The sequence below is a fragment of the Tupaia chinensis genome, unplaced genomic scaffold, assembly GCF_000334495.1.
Source record: "Tupaia chinensis unplaced genomic scaffold, TupChi_1.0 Scaffold000291_1, whole genome shotgun sequence".
NCBI classification, from domain to species: Eukaryota; Metazoa; Chordata; class Mammalia; order Scandentia; family Tupaiidae; genus Tupaia; species Tupaia belangeri.
Window position 1 is genome coordinate 319,301 of NW_006159776.1, and position 18,735 is coordinate 338,035.

At 36.1% G+C, this 18,735-nt stretch overlaps 1 protein-coding gene across 1 annotated transcript; it reads left to right on the forward strand.

Annotated features, from left to right (window-relative positions):
• Window positions 1-123: 123 nt before the first annotated feature.
• LOC102468303 (olfactory receptor 13D1) lies at window positions 124-18,037 on the forward strand. The gene is made up of 3 exons (XM_027772680.1): window positions 124-658; window positions 851-1,053; window positions 17,936-18,037. Exons 1-3 carry the CDS (start codon window positions 124-126, stop codon window positions 18,035-18,037), a joined length of 840 nt encoding a protein of 279 aa, XP_027628481.1.
• Window positions 18,038-18,735: the final 698 nt, after the last annotated feature.

The window sequence follows — 18,735 nt, forward strand, 5'->3', positions numbered from 1 at the left end:
ATATACAGAGTTATTCTAAAAATTAAGTGAAATAATACAACCGAAAGTAACTTCTAAAACTAAGCAGTAAATTTAAATTACCCCAAGTCATTTCCCTCTATAAAATTTGCAGGTGACAAACACATGAAGACAGAGAATTTCTCTGCCGTGACTGAATTCTTTCTGGTGGGGCTTTCCAGATACCCAGAGCTCCAGCTTTCTTTGTTCATGCTCTGCCTCATCATGTACCTGATAATCCTTCTGGGAAATAGCCTCCTCATTATCGTCAGCATACTGGATTCTCGCCTCCACACCCCTATGTACTTCTTTCTTGGAAACCTCTCATTCTTGGACATCTGTTACACTTCCTCTTTCATTCCACCAATGCTCATCATATTTAGGTCTGAGAGAAAATCTATCTCCTTTCTTGGCTGTGCTCTACAGATGGTTATCTCCCTTGGCTTGGGTTGCACTGAGTGTGTTCTCCTTGCTGTAATGGCCTATGACCGGTATGTGGCCATCTGCAATCCACTGAGGTATCCCATCATCATGAACAGGGTGCGATATGTGCACATGGCTGCATGGTCCTGGGTCATAGGCTATATGATCTCCCTGGTGCAAACAACCATGGCAATGGTATTGCCTTTCTGTGGGAATAATGTCATTGACCATCTTACCTGTGAATTGCTGGCTGTTCTTAAACTCATATGCTCAGATATCACCATTAATGTGCTTATCATGAGAGTGGGAGGTATTGTTATACTGATCATTCCTCTACTATCAATTTTTATTTCTTATGTTTTCATTCTCTCTACCATCCTGAGACTTAAATCTGCTGAAGGGAGAAAGAAAGCCTTTTCTACATGTTCAGCTCACCTGACTGTGGTCATTTTATTTTATGGTTCAGCCCTTTTTATGTACATGAAGCCCAAGTCAAAAGACACAAAGATATCTGATGAGATCATCGGACTGTTTTATGGAGTTGTAACACCAATGTTAAACCCCATCATCTACAGCCTGAGGAATAAGGAGGTCAAGGATGCTGCAAACAAAGTTCTGAATCGACACCTGCATGTATTGAAAAAATAAAATCTCTTAAAAATGTAATACCTATATTTTTGAAAAGGTAAGTTTCTCATATTAACAACATGAAGTTCCAGAATCCAGTTTGAACCACAGATTTGTGGTTATAAAGTCAAATGCAGGACTCTCACTTTTGCACTGAGAATGCTCATGTAAACTTTTTCATGTCATATTTTTGTAGTAAGCTGTTGAGTCATACACATCTCTCTTTCTTTCTCTTGGAAGTATCCATAGATGAATTATCTCTAACTCCATCTACCTTAACCTCTTCTTACTTCTCTCCTCCTTCTTTCTCTTTCTTTCACCTCTTTCTTCTTCCTCAGTCTCTTCAAATTGTATGTGTGTGTGTGTGTGTGTGTGTGTATTTAGATCTACCTAGTATTCCTTCTTCTGGTAAAAGAATGCTTCTTTTCATCATAAGGAATAATCTTCTCATATTCAGTCCATATTTTACTTGGTGAAGTTGGCTCTGTTATAAGCATGAAATGCAGTTCTAGTCAGTACAAAATAAACGTCTGCTTAGTAACAATGATTCACTGAGAGTTGCAGGCAACCTAAGTCACTCTAATCAGACTTAACTGTAGGAATGTTGTCTGAGTATTAGAAAAGAATTACTCTATCTTCAAAGGTCTCTAAGCTGGTAAAATACATGCCTTTTCCGGGCTGTTTTGCCAATTTATGGGGAAATCCAAACTGAGAATGAAATTGAAGAGGAAATGATAGCTGAGGGGAAATAACAGGTGTGTGCAATGTCACTTTATGTCCTGCATCAAGCTGGCTCTAAAGACTGGTTCATGCTCACACTTTTCAGGCATGTGAGCCAAGAAAGTTCTTTTAAAACATAGTCTTGAGTTGTTTTCCATTGCTTACCACCACATAACTTTTTGAGTAATGCATTCCCCTATCTTACTTAAACTCTCTCGCTCCCTTCACTAATTCCTAACTCTAATTTGTCCTCTGCATTTCCTTTTTCTTATCTTGGTCTGTATGTATTGCTTTCTCCCTTTCTCATCTTGTACTCTGTTTCCATCTCTTTCTCTTTCTTAATCTCTCATTCTTTTTCTTTCTCTCAAAGACATGCTTAATTTTTAGATAAAGAATCACAAATGCTTTAGGAGTCTACCATTCCTTCTGTAGTCAAATTATAATTATATAACGTTACTTTCCATGGATGGACACAGTTTATACCTCTTTCAAAGTATTTCTGATGACTTTTTACATTGTTCCTTTTGGTCATTTTTAACCTCCAACCTATAATACTGTTTCTCCATCCTGTTTACTGATAATCATATAATTACCTTCCATCCTACATATGTTCTCTACAGTCCATACTTTGTCTTTAAAAATGTATTGTAAAACAAATAAATAAAAATTTAGACAAAACCTTTTTAAGAGATTTTTTTGCTGTAAGGTGTGTACACTCAAGGAGAGAAAGAGACACAGAAAGTGATAAATCATCCCCCAGTGAGGATAGCCATGCCACAGGTCCTTCTCCTCCATGTCCTCTCAGGATTTGGGGCACACACGCACAAACACCCAACGTGAGTTTTAGCCAATGGGTTCGGGACTCAAACTACAGTCACGGGAGTCCAGTGATGTAACCATTACATCAAATTTTAATATAGTTTACCTAAACAAAGGGTGTGTTGAATCAGGCTGTTTCCCAAAATGGCTTCCAAAGAATTCTAGGTAGCTTCTTGATTGTCATATTTATATTCAAGAAAGGGGAAGTAACATATGCAGGAAAGGGAAAGTCATGTATAAAAACAAAAGGGAGAGAATAAAGTAGAGAAATAATTGTTTTGGTTATGCTGAATGCATGAACAGTCTAAAAGACAGGCTCTCTGTGATTGGCTAAAGTGTGGATAATGGAACTGGCTGTAACTTAGCAATTTCACTAAGGAACTAGAATAACGTGTGATTTCAGTTTCTCCGTAGGAATCCAAGTGTGAGAGTACAGCTGCTATTTCACAGTAAAATAGATTGGCTTAACTGTCTGCATGAGTACCTTTAAACACAGACACACACACAGACACACTCAAAAAGTTGTCTTATCAACAGACTACTGAGCCTGGGAATAAGATAATCATAAAAGTAAAGAAGAGCTTTTTTACTGAATATCACTGATGTTAATATGTACTAGACATGCTTCTTCACAATGCCTCCTTAAAGTTATTTCCCTCTTTAGCCACTGGCCAGTCACCATGTTGCTGAGGTCTATTCATTTCCTTCTATAAGCAACAGGGTTAATCCAATATATATATATATATATATACCTAAAAGCATCCCTTTCATGCTCCTTCTAAAAACAAATGTGAGTCTACCCCAAAAACAGATGGCAGCTTCTACTGTAAGAAATGAAGTTCATGACTTCTTAAACTGTGTCTCATCATCATACCAGTCATCAAGACATACTGGAGTCCAACACCTTGTTTCATGTATATGTTACGCGCTTCAGGAATAGAGAAAAAAGAAAAGAAAAAAAAAACCCTTACATCATCTCTACCAATCCAATGAAATGTGAAGCAAAATAAAGTAAATCTCTTTAGGCAAATACCCAGAATGTATTGTCAGCCAAAGCACACTGCCATTTCATTATCAACCAAAGCAAGCTGCCACCAAAACTAATGATCTTAAATCCAATAATGTGTCATATTTCATAGTTACTTGATTAGCTTCTAATGTCAGATATCAGGTGCATATTATCCTTTTCCAAGGAAAAGAAGTTTCTAACCAGTCAAACAATGTTTAAAGATAAGTGTATACAGTAATCAAATCATAGAACGAACAGCAACTATTCATGACCTGATGCTCGCACATCCTCAGAAATACTCGTAGCTGGCTGCTTTCTGTCCTTTCTTGTACCTCTGTTAATAGAAAGCACACCAACTCCTGAGGAAAACTAGTTGTGACTGTCAGTAATTTCTTATATGGAGCCAAAATCTCTTCTTTTATACATACATTCTCTATTTTTCATTTTTAGTAGAATGCTTTGAACAATATCACTTGAGTTTATTTTTATAACTAGAATTAGAGAGTATATTTTAGAGTAAGTCATTCATTCTTTGAATTAATGGAGCTAGATTGTTACATTCATTCATTCATTTATTCAACTGTATAAGCACCTATGCTCATCTAGATAATGGTAAACAACATGAACATGAGTGTTTAAAATAGGCCTTGAACCAAGATCTGTGTGATTCTAAACATTATTCCTTAAAACAGCTACTATCTGTATTGTATCCCTTACACTTTACAGCATAAAGATTACAAGAATGTTCTGAGTGGTTTTGTAGTCTGAACTTTACCTAATTCTATACACCCTACTATGTCTTCCAGATTAATCTTCCTAATTCATAGTCTTCATCATCATTAATTATTCAAAAACTTACTTTGGTTTTCCAAGTACAATGCAAATACTTTGGCCTGATCTTAATGTCCTTCTGCAAATTAACCACCACCTAAAATTCCAGTATTACCTCCTAGAGCAATCTCATCTACTCTTCTTGTTTCAATATATCACCAAAAAACTGATGACACCCAAATGTATAACCTCATCCCAGCTTTCTCTTCTGGACATTTTATGGTGGTATCTCATGGAAAAATAACAAATAAAACACACTTCTTTCCAGCCAGCCAATGGCATGGTGGTTAGAGTGACTGGATCCTACATAGCCAACTGTGAGGCTGGAGATGGGACTTGGCAGCCTGGAAAACATGGTGTGTGTGTGTGTGTGTGTGGTGTGTGTGTGTGTGTGTGTGTGTGTATAAGCCCAGAATCCCAAAAGGAAATGGAGGAGAGGAGTTTTACATTTAAAGTATGACCATCTCCTCTGGGAAATGCTTTCTCGCTTTCCTTCTCTTTCTCTCTCTGTCTTTCTCTGGTGAGTGCACATGGCCCTATAGCAAATAAAACTTTTTAAAAAAATAAATAACAGTTTCTTTCACAAACCATATATATATATTTTTTGTGGGGGGGGGGGGGGCTATAGGGGGGGGGCGCCACCGCCAGACAGACAGAGACAGAGAGACAGAAACCGAGAAATCATCCCCCAGGGGGGATGGCCATGTCGTAATCCCTTCTCCTCCCTTCTCCTCTCGGGATCTTGGGCATGCAGCCACATGCGCCCGGCGTGAGTTTTAAGCCACAGGGTCCAGGACGCAAACCACAGTCAACTGTGAGGGAGTCCAGTGACATAGCTATTACACTAACTGCTGGTCCCTACAAACCATATTAATTTATGCCATATTATCTTCCAGCTACTTTTCTATTACAAAAAAGAAGTATTTCTTCTTCAGAAATTCCCTTCTACTTTTGGGAAAATTTCCTAAAAGCTTTAAATTACTCGTAAATGTATGTAAGATCAAGATTCTACCTAACTCTTCAGCCTCATCTTACAAACTCTCACTTCTTACCATTCAGCTCGTGTTCAAGCAAAATTGAACTTCTTTTAAGTCTTAGAACATACCATCTCTTAATATCATGATCTTTCTCTTCTTTCTCTCTTTGCATATGCAATTCCTTGTGTCTCAAAAATTCACCAGCTGCTCTCCATTTACTTGCTTAATTGCTATTATCCTTCTTCCAGGGTCTTCTGGAGATGTCCTCCCAGAACCCTCGTCTGAGTTAGGCAGCCCTCCTGTATACTCTTGTAGCATCCTATACCTTCCTTAATAGAGCACTTATCACACATTATTACGATTGCATGTTTAATAATCTGCTCCCACAATACTGCAAGCCTCTTAAGAGGCTTTTGATCATTGTGATTCCATAATTGAGCCTAGTGCTTGGTGTATTTTAGACCACTTAGTGTATATATTTTTCTCTTAGAACCCCTATCTCACTAATGTCACTACCAAATCTGTGTACAATACCAAAACTTAAAACACTGGACACCAAAATATCTTTCTATTTGTAACATCTCAGCTAGTCTCAATACCATTTCCCCCTTATGTCTAAATTAATAACTGCAATAGCTTCCTAGTTGGTCCTCCTACCCAATCCGTCCTCCACATTTGATCAAATTTATTTTTCTAAAACATATATTGGGCACAACCTCAGTAACATGCACTGGGCATTGCTGTGCAGTAGGCTGAGGCCACATTTGAGGTCCATATTCAATTTCCAGTTAGCAAAAGCCTATGTATGGTGGTGGGCACCTGTAGTGTCTGCCACTTGAAAGCCTTTAGGCAGGAGTACATGAGCCCACAACCAGTGTGGAAAACAGCAAGATGCTTTCTTTCTTTCTTTCTTTTTAATAATTTTATTTAACTTTATTTATTTTAAGTTGACCAGCTAGGGGGAGAGAGAGAGAGATGGAAAGTGAGAAAGCAAGCTGCCAGGTCCAGGACTTGAACCACAGTCAGCCATGTGGGAACCCAGTGCCCTAACCAGCATGCCACCTGCCAGCCCCACAAGATATTTTTTTAAAGAACCAGGTATGGTGAAAGGCATGAATGAAAACTGAGGTAGAGAAACCAAAATGTAATGATCCCTGTCTGGGAAAAAAAAAAAATGAAGAAGGACAAAGAGAGAGAGAGAAAGAGAAAGAAAAAGATACCACACATAGAACAAGACATAAATCTGATCATGTGTCCCTGGCCAATGATAGCTATCTGATCTTGAGCACATTACTTAAGTTAAACCTCAATTTTCTTAATCTATTAGGTATAAGGACAATTACGTAATCAGAAATAAAGCAGTGTAACTAAAGAACTCACTATATGGCCAATTGGATATCCATAAAGGAAAAAGTGTAATGTTGATATCTATATATAAAAATCAATTCCGGATTGACTGCAGATTGAGGCATGAAAAGTAAAACTAAAAGAAAACTTAGAACTAAGAATGCCTACAAAGAAAAAATGGTGACGGTCTAGCTATATTAAGATTAAGAACTGTTCCTCAAATGGTACCATCAAATGGGGGGAAACTGTCAAAAATTTGCCAGTGGGCACATGAGCTAGCTGGAGAGAGACAGTGGTGGAAGTGAGAAACCACCCCTGGTTGGGGATGGTCACACTGCAATCTCCTCTCCTCCCTTTAAGACCCTGTGTACCACACTCATATGGCCAGCATTCTCCTCAAGTTGCCAGGTCTGAGACTTGAACTATATAGTGGGTTCCAGCTACCTCAACCACCATGCCACTGGCTAGTGCAGGAGAATTTTTTTGAAATACATATTTCTGAGTATGAGCCATGTCAGGACACAGAAAAAGTCTAACTAAAATTTCAAATCAAAAATACAAATAGCCTGTAAAAGAGTAGGCAAAAACTTTAACATATGTTCATGAAAGAGATTAGACTATATAATTAATATGTGAGAAATGTTCAACTTCATTAGTCTCCTAGAAAATAAAAGTCAAAATAGCATATTGTGCCCACCATAATAGCTAAAATGAGAAAGAGCGGAAATACCACATATTTCCAAATATGTGGAACAACTTAAACTTACATACTACTAGTAGGAGTGTAAATTGGTACCAAAACTTTGTAAAACTGAAATGTTTATGAAAGATAAAGATCTGCATACTCTAAAACTCAAAATTCTACTCCTAGGCTGGCCTGTGACCTGGTGGTTAAGGTGACAGGATCTCATAAGGCCAACAGCAGTTCAAGTTCCAGACCTAGTGGCTTAAAAATAACACCAGGCATGTTTGCTTGCATGCCCAAATTCCACAGTTGAAAAATGGAGAAAGGATTGTACCATGATCATCCTCCACAGGGAGAGTCTTTATCCTTCTCTGTTTCTGTTAGGCAAATATGATGTACTTCAAACATTTATTGAATGAGAATGACTGAACCTACACATTGCAGGACAGTCCTACGACTTTGACATGTTGGAATATGCATATACTTTGGCATTCAAGTGTAAACTTCTGTGGTTTTGTTTGCAGTCTGTTTTTTTGTTTTTTAGGTTTATGCCATAGGGAAACAGAGAGACATAGAGATAGGGAAAGTGAGAAATCACTCCCTGCAGGGATGGTCATGCTGCAATCCCTTCCCTTCCATTCTCTACTTAGGATTTTGAGTATAGGCCCATATGTAGTGATGTGATTTTCAAGCCACCGGGTCTGGGACTAGAACTGCAGTCGGCCATGTAAGAGTCCAACATCTTAGCCACCATGTCACCTGCTGGCCCCAACTTCTTTTTGACTCAATTAATGATAGAAATCCTAAACCAATAATTAAGTTACTGTCTGAACCTCTTTAGTCTCCCTTTTGCTCCAGGCTCTGCTGATATTTTTATTTTTATATGAGTTGCTTCTTCTATTTTATTTGCTACTTGATTAATCCTGGTGCTGGGCTATGATTTATTTCACTTGAAAAATATGTTTAGAATGCCTTTAACAATGCTGGCTGCTTATTTCTCAGTATTAGGGTAATTTCTGCTCCCCATCTTCCATCCCTCACTTCTCCTTCATGATAAAGCTCTTTTTATTAGCAGAATCTAAGTTGCTTGGACTCCTGTCAATGTTCTATATCATAATTCATGATTTTTTTGTTTATTTGTTTTAGCGATAGATGGGGTGACAATATAATCCTACTGCTTGAAAGAATCATATCTTGATTGGAGCCCAAGCTTCCTAATTTCACACTATCATATTACTTTCTGTGTTATATCATTTGGCACTCTCTCTAATAGGAGAAAAAAGTACAGTAATAACTGATGAAATATAAAATACCCATGCTTGCAAAATCAGAGTTTAAAATCATTTTACCATGATATCTAGTGGCAAAATTTTTCCAGGGGATTCAAGATACTTAAAAAGTGACATATTGAGAAGAATTTATGACTTATGATTATAACACAAGTGTTATAAATGTTAAACTCTACATACAACACAGCCCAAATGTCTTATGATTATAACAATAAATAAGTACTTATACTCAGATTTTGAAGTACCAACACAATTACATTACTGGATTCACAGATATGTAGATGAAAACAGACAAATGTGTCATGAAGAAAGCTTATTTACATTTTTTTCCCAAGAAAATGAGGCAGATCCAGGAATAAGAACAAAACCATTTTTTGAGCCAGCCCCATAGCACAACGGTTAAGTGCTATGCATTTGGAAGCCGAACCCCACATAGTCAACTGGGGTCTCAGTCCAATCCCAACCCCTACCATTTAAAAAGCACACATGATAAATTTGGCTGCATGCCCAATCCTGGCAGAAAAGAGAAATAAAGGGGAAAGTATTACATTGCTACCATGCCCCACAGGGAATGCTTCCTCCCTCTCTCTCTCTCTCTCATGCACATGCATGAACACGTGCTCTATGGTAATAAAAATAAAGAATAAAAACATTTTTAAACAATCTCAAAAGAAATTTGAGAGAAAACACAATTGAATTAAAACTGGGAATAAACTTATGGAGAGGAAATATGTTAAAATAAAAAATATATATAACCTTGGGACCAGCAGTTAGTGTAATGGCTATGTCACTGGACTCCCATGTAGTCGACCGTGGTTCAAGTCCCGGACCCGGCGGCTTAAACTCACGCTGGGTGCATGTGTGTGCATGCCCAAGATCCCGAGAGGAGAATGGAGGAGAAGGGATTGCGGCGTGGCCATCCCCTCCGGGGGGTGATTTCTCACTTTCTGTCTCTCTGTCTCTCTCTGTCTTTCTGGTGAGTACATGCGCCCTTTAGTAAAAACCTCTCCAAAAAAAAAAAAAAATATATATATATATATACATATATATATATAGCTTTAATTTATTAATTTTCAAGAGTAGTTTAACAAAAGTTGCTTAGCTAGCTTGCAGATGTGACAACCCCAGAAAGCATACATTCACGAAAAGTTTCTGCATAAATACAACCCAAAACAACAATTTGCCTCTGAGAAATGACTTCTCAAGATGGTAGCTGGTCACCGGCCCTTTGCTCTGTTTTACTTCCCAGTTCTCCCTCTTCAGGACATTTGGAAGGCCCTTCTTGCCGGCTTGTCCTGAGTCTGCACCTTAATACCTAATAAGAAAATAATAAAACTTAAGCAACATCTGGGAAGATTGTACACCCCATAGTACTCAGAAAGTGAGGAGCAGAAGGAAAGAGTTGCAAACCAGGGAATAAAAATCCTTGTTGTAACTGATTTGGGCATCCCTGCCCGTCAGACACCCTGTCTTGAAAGACCGCCATTAAAGTCTCACTTCCCCATACCTTGTGTCTTCCTATACATTCTTTGGCATTGGACAAGTGAGCACACTTCTCACATCAATGAAGTGAAATGGAAAGTGCCAATAAGAAAATAGGATTTTTAAAAATCCTATACTATCTCCATAATGTCTCCAAATACTTTATGCTTCTTAAGCAAAGCAAATGTAATCACCTTCAGAAACCTTAGTATCTATTTAGAAACATGTATCCAACAATCTTAAAAGCTAAGAAGAGATATGCTGGTAAAATCCTCACTCAAGACAAATTTTTAATAATACCAATATCTCCCATTTATTCTAACTCCAGAAGTTGTGGAAAGGAAATTTTCTTTTGCATCTTATCTGCTTTCAATCCATTAACTTTTTCAGTTGCAGCATTTCATGTGACTTAACTGATGAGAAGCTTCAAATACCTAAATTTACCAAATAAATTAATTATGGAGGTTTTTTCCCCCCACATCATCAAGAAATTATTCTTTGTCAAAGCAGTCTGCTTACAATTCCTTGAAAAAATTATTTCAATATTTAAAAATTAGTTTTTTTAATTGACAGAAAGCTTATCAAGTTCAGTGTGTGATGCAAGTTAGACTTTAATAGCTGCAACAGTAATAAGTACATAAAAGAAACAGTGTCATTATAAATTTCCTTAAACTTCCTTGAGGAAGAAGTTACTCTGTTTAAAAGAAAAACTTTTTAATAGGTTGTTTACAACTTCAAAAGGGAGTAATGCAAAATAAAATTTAATGGTCCCTTTGAAACTTAGTTTCCTATACTGAATGCTTGTCAAGATTTCAGTTGCTACTCCTGAGGGATGGGAAGAAAGAATAAGTATCAGAAGATTTAAGAAACTTACACTCTACCTAATAAGGAGTAAAGTCATCGCCAAACTTCTCTCACATGATATGTTTTCTGCTAAGGTTGTTTATCTGTTTTGCCACATCTGAGGGAACTACTGATTTCCCATAGCATGTCAGATAGACTTTAGCAAAAGAACCTTAGTTATTCCTACAGCATGTTTACTGCAGTTTCATATTCAATACCTATTAGTTCATGAAGACATTTTTTGTAATGTCGTTCCTTTCCATATTTTATACATGCTAATTACCTATATATCTTACAACATTGCTCTTCTTAAAACAGTTAATGTTGCATTATCATTCACATTTCTCAGGACTATTTTGATATATTACTTTAATGAGAACTAAGAGATTGAAGTTCAACCTAAAAAAAAAAAAAACTGTAACTTGCATGAAAGAAGAAATTCTTCCCCTCCCTATTTTATTCATATTCTTATGTAAATGTCAGATTATGACTGATTAAATTATAAGACTACTGATTAGAGACTACCTAAATTAAGAGTAGTTATACATTGCAATAACAATTCAATTGATTACAGAATATAAGTATCAAGTCTGTGAGATAGATACATTATATATTTATATACATATATAAGCACTTTTTTTTCCCAAGAGGGTATATGTGCTCATCAAGGAGAAATAGAAGACAGAGAGGGAAAGGGGAAAGCACCCTCCCCCATGGGGAATGGTCATACTGCAATCCCTTCTCTTCCTTTCACCATACTTTTAAGATTTGAGGCCCTCACATACAAGTACCTGGCATGTTTCTCAAGCCACAGCATCTGGGACTCAAACCATGCAGCCAATCATGTATGATCTGGCTGCCTTAACCATCAGGCCATAGTGCTAGCTGGCATATTACTGTTTTTTAGAAAAAGGAATTAAGACACTGGCCAATACAATGAATGTTATTGTTAGTGAGAAAGAAGTACTGAATATAAATTTTATGCATCAAATCTAAAAGATTTAATTTTTAAAGGATTTTGAAAGGCATAAATAAATACATAGCTCAGTACTGGTGAGTGATAAAAGAAATTCTTAAAGTAGACCACCAAGATTATACTTAAATGATGAACAGAATATACATAAATCATCATCTAAAAATTATGTCTTCATGACAGTTATTAAGCAAAACAAAAATATCAGTGTATGACATTTAATTCTGGAATAAAAGGCACAAGAAAATTGTATAAGAGAATGAAGACAAATGACAATATAATCATCTAAAAGAAGACAAACTTTTAACAAAGTTTAGGTGCTCTGTATCTTTTAACATTAGGCTAAGGTAGAGGATTTGATCACTTTTTCTAACTAGTTATGTTATATAACTATCTATAGATAATGATTAAATCATAATAAGTTCCAAGGATAATTGTGTGAGACTATCATGTCTGTAGAATTATATTTAAATAGGTATATTAAAACTTCTTGGTATATTCCCTGAATATCTTTCACAAAATACAGAATTTTCTTTAGCCTTTTATAAGATGAATAGCATAGTAATAAATACTATTGCTTAGGTGAAATAACTACAAACTGCTAACCAGTTAAAATATATTTTAATATTGAAAACTTTTCAGACAAAGTTGGCCTCTGTTATTGCTCACAGAGCCTACTGAATGAACCACTGAGTAGGAAGATAATTCAGCCTGTATGGAAGGAGTGGAATGAAAAAACGAAAAAGAGAAAGAGAAAAAAGAAGCAGAGTTCACAAACAACTAGTAAATATATTAATATATCTATAAAATTATTGTCTTTATAAAAAAGGAAATCAAAGCTTGGGGAATCAAAAACAAGGTTTTTTTTTTTTTTTTGGAGAGGTTTTCGCCATAGGGCGTGTGTGCTCGCCAGACAGACAGAGAGAGACAGAGAGACAGAAAGCGAGAAATCACCCCCCAGGCAAGATGGTCACGCCGCAATCCCTTCTACATTCTCCTCTCGGGATCTTGGGCACGCACGCACACGCACCCGGCGTGAATTCTAAGCCACCGGGTCCAGAATGCGAACCGCAGTTGACTATGTGGGAATCCAGCGACATAGCCATTACGCTAACTGCTGGTTCCCAAAAACAAGGTTTTAAAAATAAAGTTCTAGAATTGAAATACATAAATGATGATGAGAAAGGTTAATAATCAGAGATAATCTCGCATAATACCAATGCGAGATTCCTATATTGTTCAGGAAGACTATACTGGTATTACGTAGGTTTAGACTTCTCTATACTATGATTAGGTTTCGACTTTGCTTTGTTAAGCAAGCATCTTAAAAAACTAAGAGTTAATACAAAAGCAAGCAGAATAGAATCCTAAATTTTCAAACAAGTCAGAAAAACAGAGACAACTTCATCAATAATTATATCAGGAAAACTGAAAAACAAATAAAAAGTAACAAAGGAGCACAGCAGATAGAAACACTAAAACAAAAAATAATAATAATAAAAGGAATATATCAAGCGTATCTATATTCATCACAAGAGATGTAACTAGGTTAAACATACCAACTGAAAGACAAAGATTCTTGAATTGATTTTTTTAAATCCAGCCACATATTTTGTACAAAATAAGAGAAACAAACGAAGAAGAAAAACATCTAAAGAAAGCATATACCAGGGAGCACCGCCCCTGTAGTGCAGTGGTTAAGGACTATGCAGTGAGAGCCAGATCCACATGGGTAATCCTGAGTATTTAGTATAGATAAGGCAGACCTTGAAGCCAGAGTCATCACAGTAGAAAGATCAAAAGGAAAAAATGAACTTACTCATGGGCAACACAGCTTCAAAATAAAAGTCTTCAAAATTTCTAGTCTCAAATTCAAAATAAAGTAGGTGATTTTTTTTTTTTGGAGAAGTTTTTGCTATAGGGCACGTGCACTCGCCAGACAGACAGAGAGAGACAGAGATACAGAAAGCGAGAAATCACCCCCCAGGGGGGATGGCCATGCCACAATCCCTTCTCCTCCACTCTCCTCTTGGGATCTTGGGCACGCACGCACACATGCCTGGCGTGAGTTTTAACCCACCAGGTCCGGGACGCAAACCGTGGTCGACTACATGGGGGTCCAGCGACATAGCCATTACACCAACTGCTGGTCCCTAAAGTAGGTGATTTTAATATGGACCTCATAGGTAAAGAAGGTATGAAAATATAGGTATGAAAATAGAAGATGCAAATGCTACTGTTAACATGTTTAATTAAAAGATATAAATATGTCTATAGTAAAATACATACTATATTATATGAAATGTATACAGTATATAATATCTATCTAATTTTACATCCAAACACCAGGGAAAGTATATTTATAAAATCGGGCACTCTTTGGCCAGAAAATAAGGCTTAGTAAATACTGAATCATCAAAAAAGTCATGATGTATTTTTCTATGTTTTTCTACACAAAAATGCATCATGATTTTTCTGACAACCCAATATTAAACATATCACTCAACACAATTTCTAGTCACAGTGCAATATAATTAGAAAACAGTAATAAAAACACCTCAAAATATATTTCAATATTCAAAATGAGATCAAAATAACTGGTTTTACCCCTTCTTACAACATTGAATAGAGTTCAATTTTAAAAAGAGCTATGAGAATTGCAAAGGAAGAAATGATCGTTATCCCAGATTATACAATTGTCTACATAAAAATATAGAAAAGTTAAAAACAAACTACCTACATTAATAATGGTAGCTGAATTAAAGATCAAGATTAAAACTCAACAGTATACCTTGGATCAATCACAGGTAGTTAAATATGTATTTTTAAAAGAATTTCACTCACGATAGCAACATATTAATATATATCAAATGCCTATGAATAAATCTGATAAAAAGAGCACAAGTACTTTATGAGAAAATTATAAATCTTGATTAAAGAACAAAAAAAGGAAATGTAAGTAAATGGAGATCAATATTTTACACGTAATTAGAAAATTCAGAAATATATTCATTACCCCTAATGTTTCCTCTAAATTCAATACAATTTCTATCAAAAGTCTAAGGGGAGCCAATAGGTGACACAGAATGTAAGGTGGCTAGATCCCACAGAGTTAACTGCATAGTCTGAGTCCTACACTCAGTGGCTTAAAAAAGACACAGGCATGTGTGTGTCCATGCCCAAAATTCCAAGAGGACAGTGGAGAAGGGATTGGTGTGGATATCCTCCCTGAGGAGTGATTTATCACTTTTCCCCTGTCTCTCTCTCTCTCTCTCTCTTTTCCCCCTCCCCAGCAAACACACAGGCACTATAGCAAAAACAGTTTTTCAAGTCTAAGAGCATGAGATTTTTCCCCTTTCTTTGGATATTGACAAGTTGATCCTAAATTTCACATGGATGAGTAAAAGGGGGAGGGGGGGAACCTTTAAAAATTTTCTAAGACTTAAAAAGATGAAAATAACTAACACAGCAATTCTTCTCCTAGGTATAGTCTCATGAACAATAGCTCTTAACCCCAAAGGTCATTTATGAATAGAATTCAAATGACCTAGTAACTTAGATGGGAAAAGATAAATTTTTATTTTTGCAAACTTTAGTTGAAATTCAGTAGTTCTGAAGGCTAGGCAGCTTTACATATGAGTTTACCAAGGAATAGACAGTCCTCATCTACTCAAGTAGAATACAAGTTATTTAGCAAAAAACTATAGGTAACCTGTACAATCCAGTTTTGTGTGTGTGTGTGTGTGTGTGTGTGTGTGTGTGTTTTAGTTTTATGTTTGTTTTGTTTTGCTTTATTTTTTTGCCATAGAATGCATGTACTGGCCAGAGAGACAGAGAGAGGAAAAATGAAAAAGCACTCCCCTTCCAGGGAGGATGGCTATGCTTCAAATCCCTCTTCCATTCTCCTCAGGATTTTGGGCACACATGCACATGCATCTTGCATGATTTTGAAGTGTCTGTGTCCAGGACTGAACTGTGGTCAGCCATGTGGGAGTCCAACATCTTAATCATTATGCCACCCACTGGTTCCCTCCAGTTATTTTCATTTAATACCTTGATAAAGAAAATACAATAAAGTTTTTTGGCTTGTTTTATTAATATGTAGATGCAGAAATAATAAAATACGAAATAGAAAGTTGCAATAACAACAACATTTGAACCAACATTTCTACAGATAACAACTAAAAATCCAAGGCAAAGTATTCTTTTAAATGTCTTCATAAGTGTTCTTATCACAAAGGTGAAGAATTGCTAAGAAACTAGCAGAAGATGGTTTCATTTCCACTTGTTTTTTTTTCCTTATGTAAAACTTTTATGAAACTCTTTTTTAAAAATGCCTTAAAAATAATATGGAGAAATACATGTAACATATTGTTAGTTATAAAAAGCGCATAATGAATCAAGAAATTCAGGGTACTCTCAAGTATGTAAGTATAGTATATGCATAGAAATATATCAAAATATTGATAATTATATCTGTAACTATGAATTACGTTCATCTCTTCCTTGAGGTTTGTGTAAATTTTTCAAATTTTCTACTCTGATATGTATTATTTATAAAATCAAGGAACTAATAACTCAGAAAAGTAAGAAAGTTACTGTTTAATAATTTAAATATAATCAGGTCTTTGAGACACCATCCCAAAAGTACCTAAAAGTTACCACCTTCTATATTAATTAAAAATTCAACTTTAAATGACTTCTGGGATTAACAGGTTCTCTTAGAAAAATGTAAGGGATTTTTAAATTAGCTATCAGAGCCACCAGGGGGTCCTTTGGAACTATTAGGGTTCAGTGGAAGAAAAGCACTTATGTCACACACTGATTTATTACTAGGTACAAACTTATGACATGGCTTTCTGTTACTGCTAAGAGCTTTATTGTCTATCTCTCCCATACCCCTACTAATAGTTATATGTGATTTGTTGAATATTTAACTGTGGCTTCTAGAACATGGCTATAGCTCAAAGAGAATTAAGTCAATTGATTATGGAGGAGCAGCTATGGTGACTTCAGTATGTGGACATAAGAAGTTAGTGAAACATGATGGTAAAGAAAGGAGAATGTTTTCCTTATTGGAAAATTGAAGTACCAATAAGCCATGCTATCTATTGTAAGTGGACAAGATGATAATCCATATAGATGTGCATATATATGCACAGTATTTTAAATAAAGAACTTATCACGGGAAATGAAGGACTATCTGCCTAGGGATTCAAACTAAGCTAATGTATAATGTGCACTCAATCTGTGCCAAAAAGTTTCAGGTATGTTATGTTAATCCTTCCAACAAACTTATAAGAAAGAGGGGGACATAGATGTACATGGCCTGGGGCACAGTAAGTTTCCAGAGACACAGGGCTGTTGCATTCTGGGATAGCCCTAAAGATGGACAGACACGACCTAAGGACAGATAGGTGAATCAATTCCAAGAGTGAGCCCATAGCTTGCTGAAGCTCCCAGCAACAAAATATGCTCATTACCAAAAAGAAATTTAAATGAGTGAACCCAGAATAATTCTCCAAATTGTCTAAGAAGAAAAGTGGCCCTTCTCTAACTAGAGCACTATTGCTCGTTACTAGCTCCTTTGGGACTCAGGAGCTTATTTATTGGACAAACACTGGAGATCTAGCACCAAGGATGTTAGTTATTGTGAAGAATTGTTGTTTTATAAACAGTAGGAGAAACTAGCTAAAGCAGAAACTAGGATACAATACCTTAGTGCATTCAATTACCTTCTGGGGGAAGTAAAGTACATTCTGCTCCAAGAGGTTCCTTGGGTTAAATTCAGGGAGTCTGAGTAAGAAATTGTTCTTTTACAAGCTACTACTCTCTCCTATTGATAAACTTGGAAAGAAGGGTAAATATTTCATTAGCCATAGTCCTCAAGCAAAGTTTGCTTTTCTTCTACAGATGATGACTAATGATGAACATCATACTGAAGACCAACTCTTTGGAGACAGACAAAAAACAGAGAGCCAAGAAACTGAAACTTCACCTCACTGGCAGCAATGAGGCCAAGGTGATAATAATTGCTATCATTCCCCTCTTCACTTCCCACCATAGATTATTTCTTCTGCCTTATCTTCTACTATGTGATAGAGTTGAGTGCCTTACACTTCTACTGACACTGATCACCTTGACCACATTCTAAATGGTGGGGTCTAGAATCCTATCCCAAGAGTTAGGACTGTGTCTGGCTAGGGTGGATACATTTGTAAAGATGATTTCTTGAAGTCAGAATAGTAAATATATTGGGTCATGACATATTTTTGCATAGAAAAACAGAAAAATATGTCGTGACTTTTCCAATGCCTATATATAGTTATCATTTATATTGCTATAAAACATCCTTTTTAATGCAATATACACAGCATTTTCCTTTTCCTTTACTCTTCTCCAAGATTAAAATTTTATTTTAAAACATATGAGGATATGTTTTCTCATGCATATGTCATGATCTTCATCAACAACCAGAATTCCAGCAACCAGACCAAAAAGAAAATATTGTACCAACTGTTGAAATCATGGCTGAACTTGAAATATTGTAAGGCATGCAATGCCATTTAATTATCTCATTCTACTTTATTGATTGCATCATTCTAGTAAAAGTAAAATAATGCTAACAACTTTAGAGGAAACACTTTTGGAGTTTTGCTGTTTTAAATTATGCTGCCCAATAATTTGAGAGGGGTCATCTTAAATATGTATCC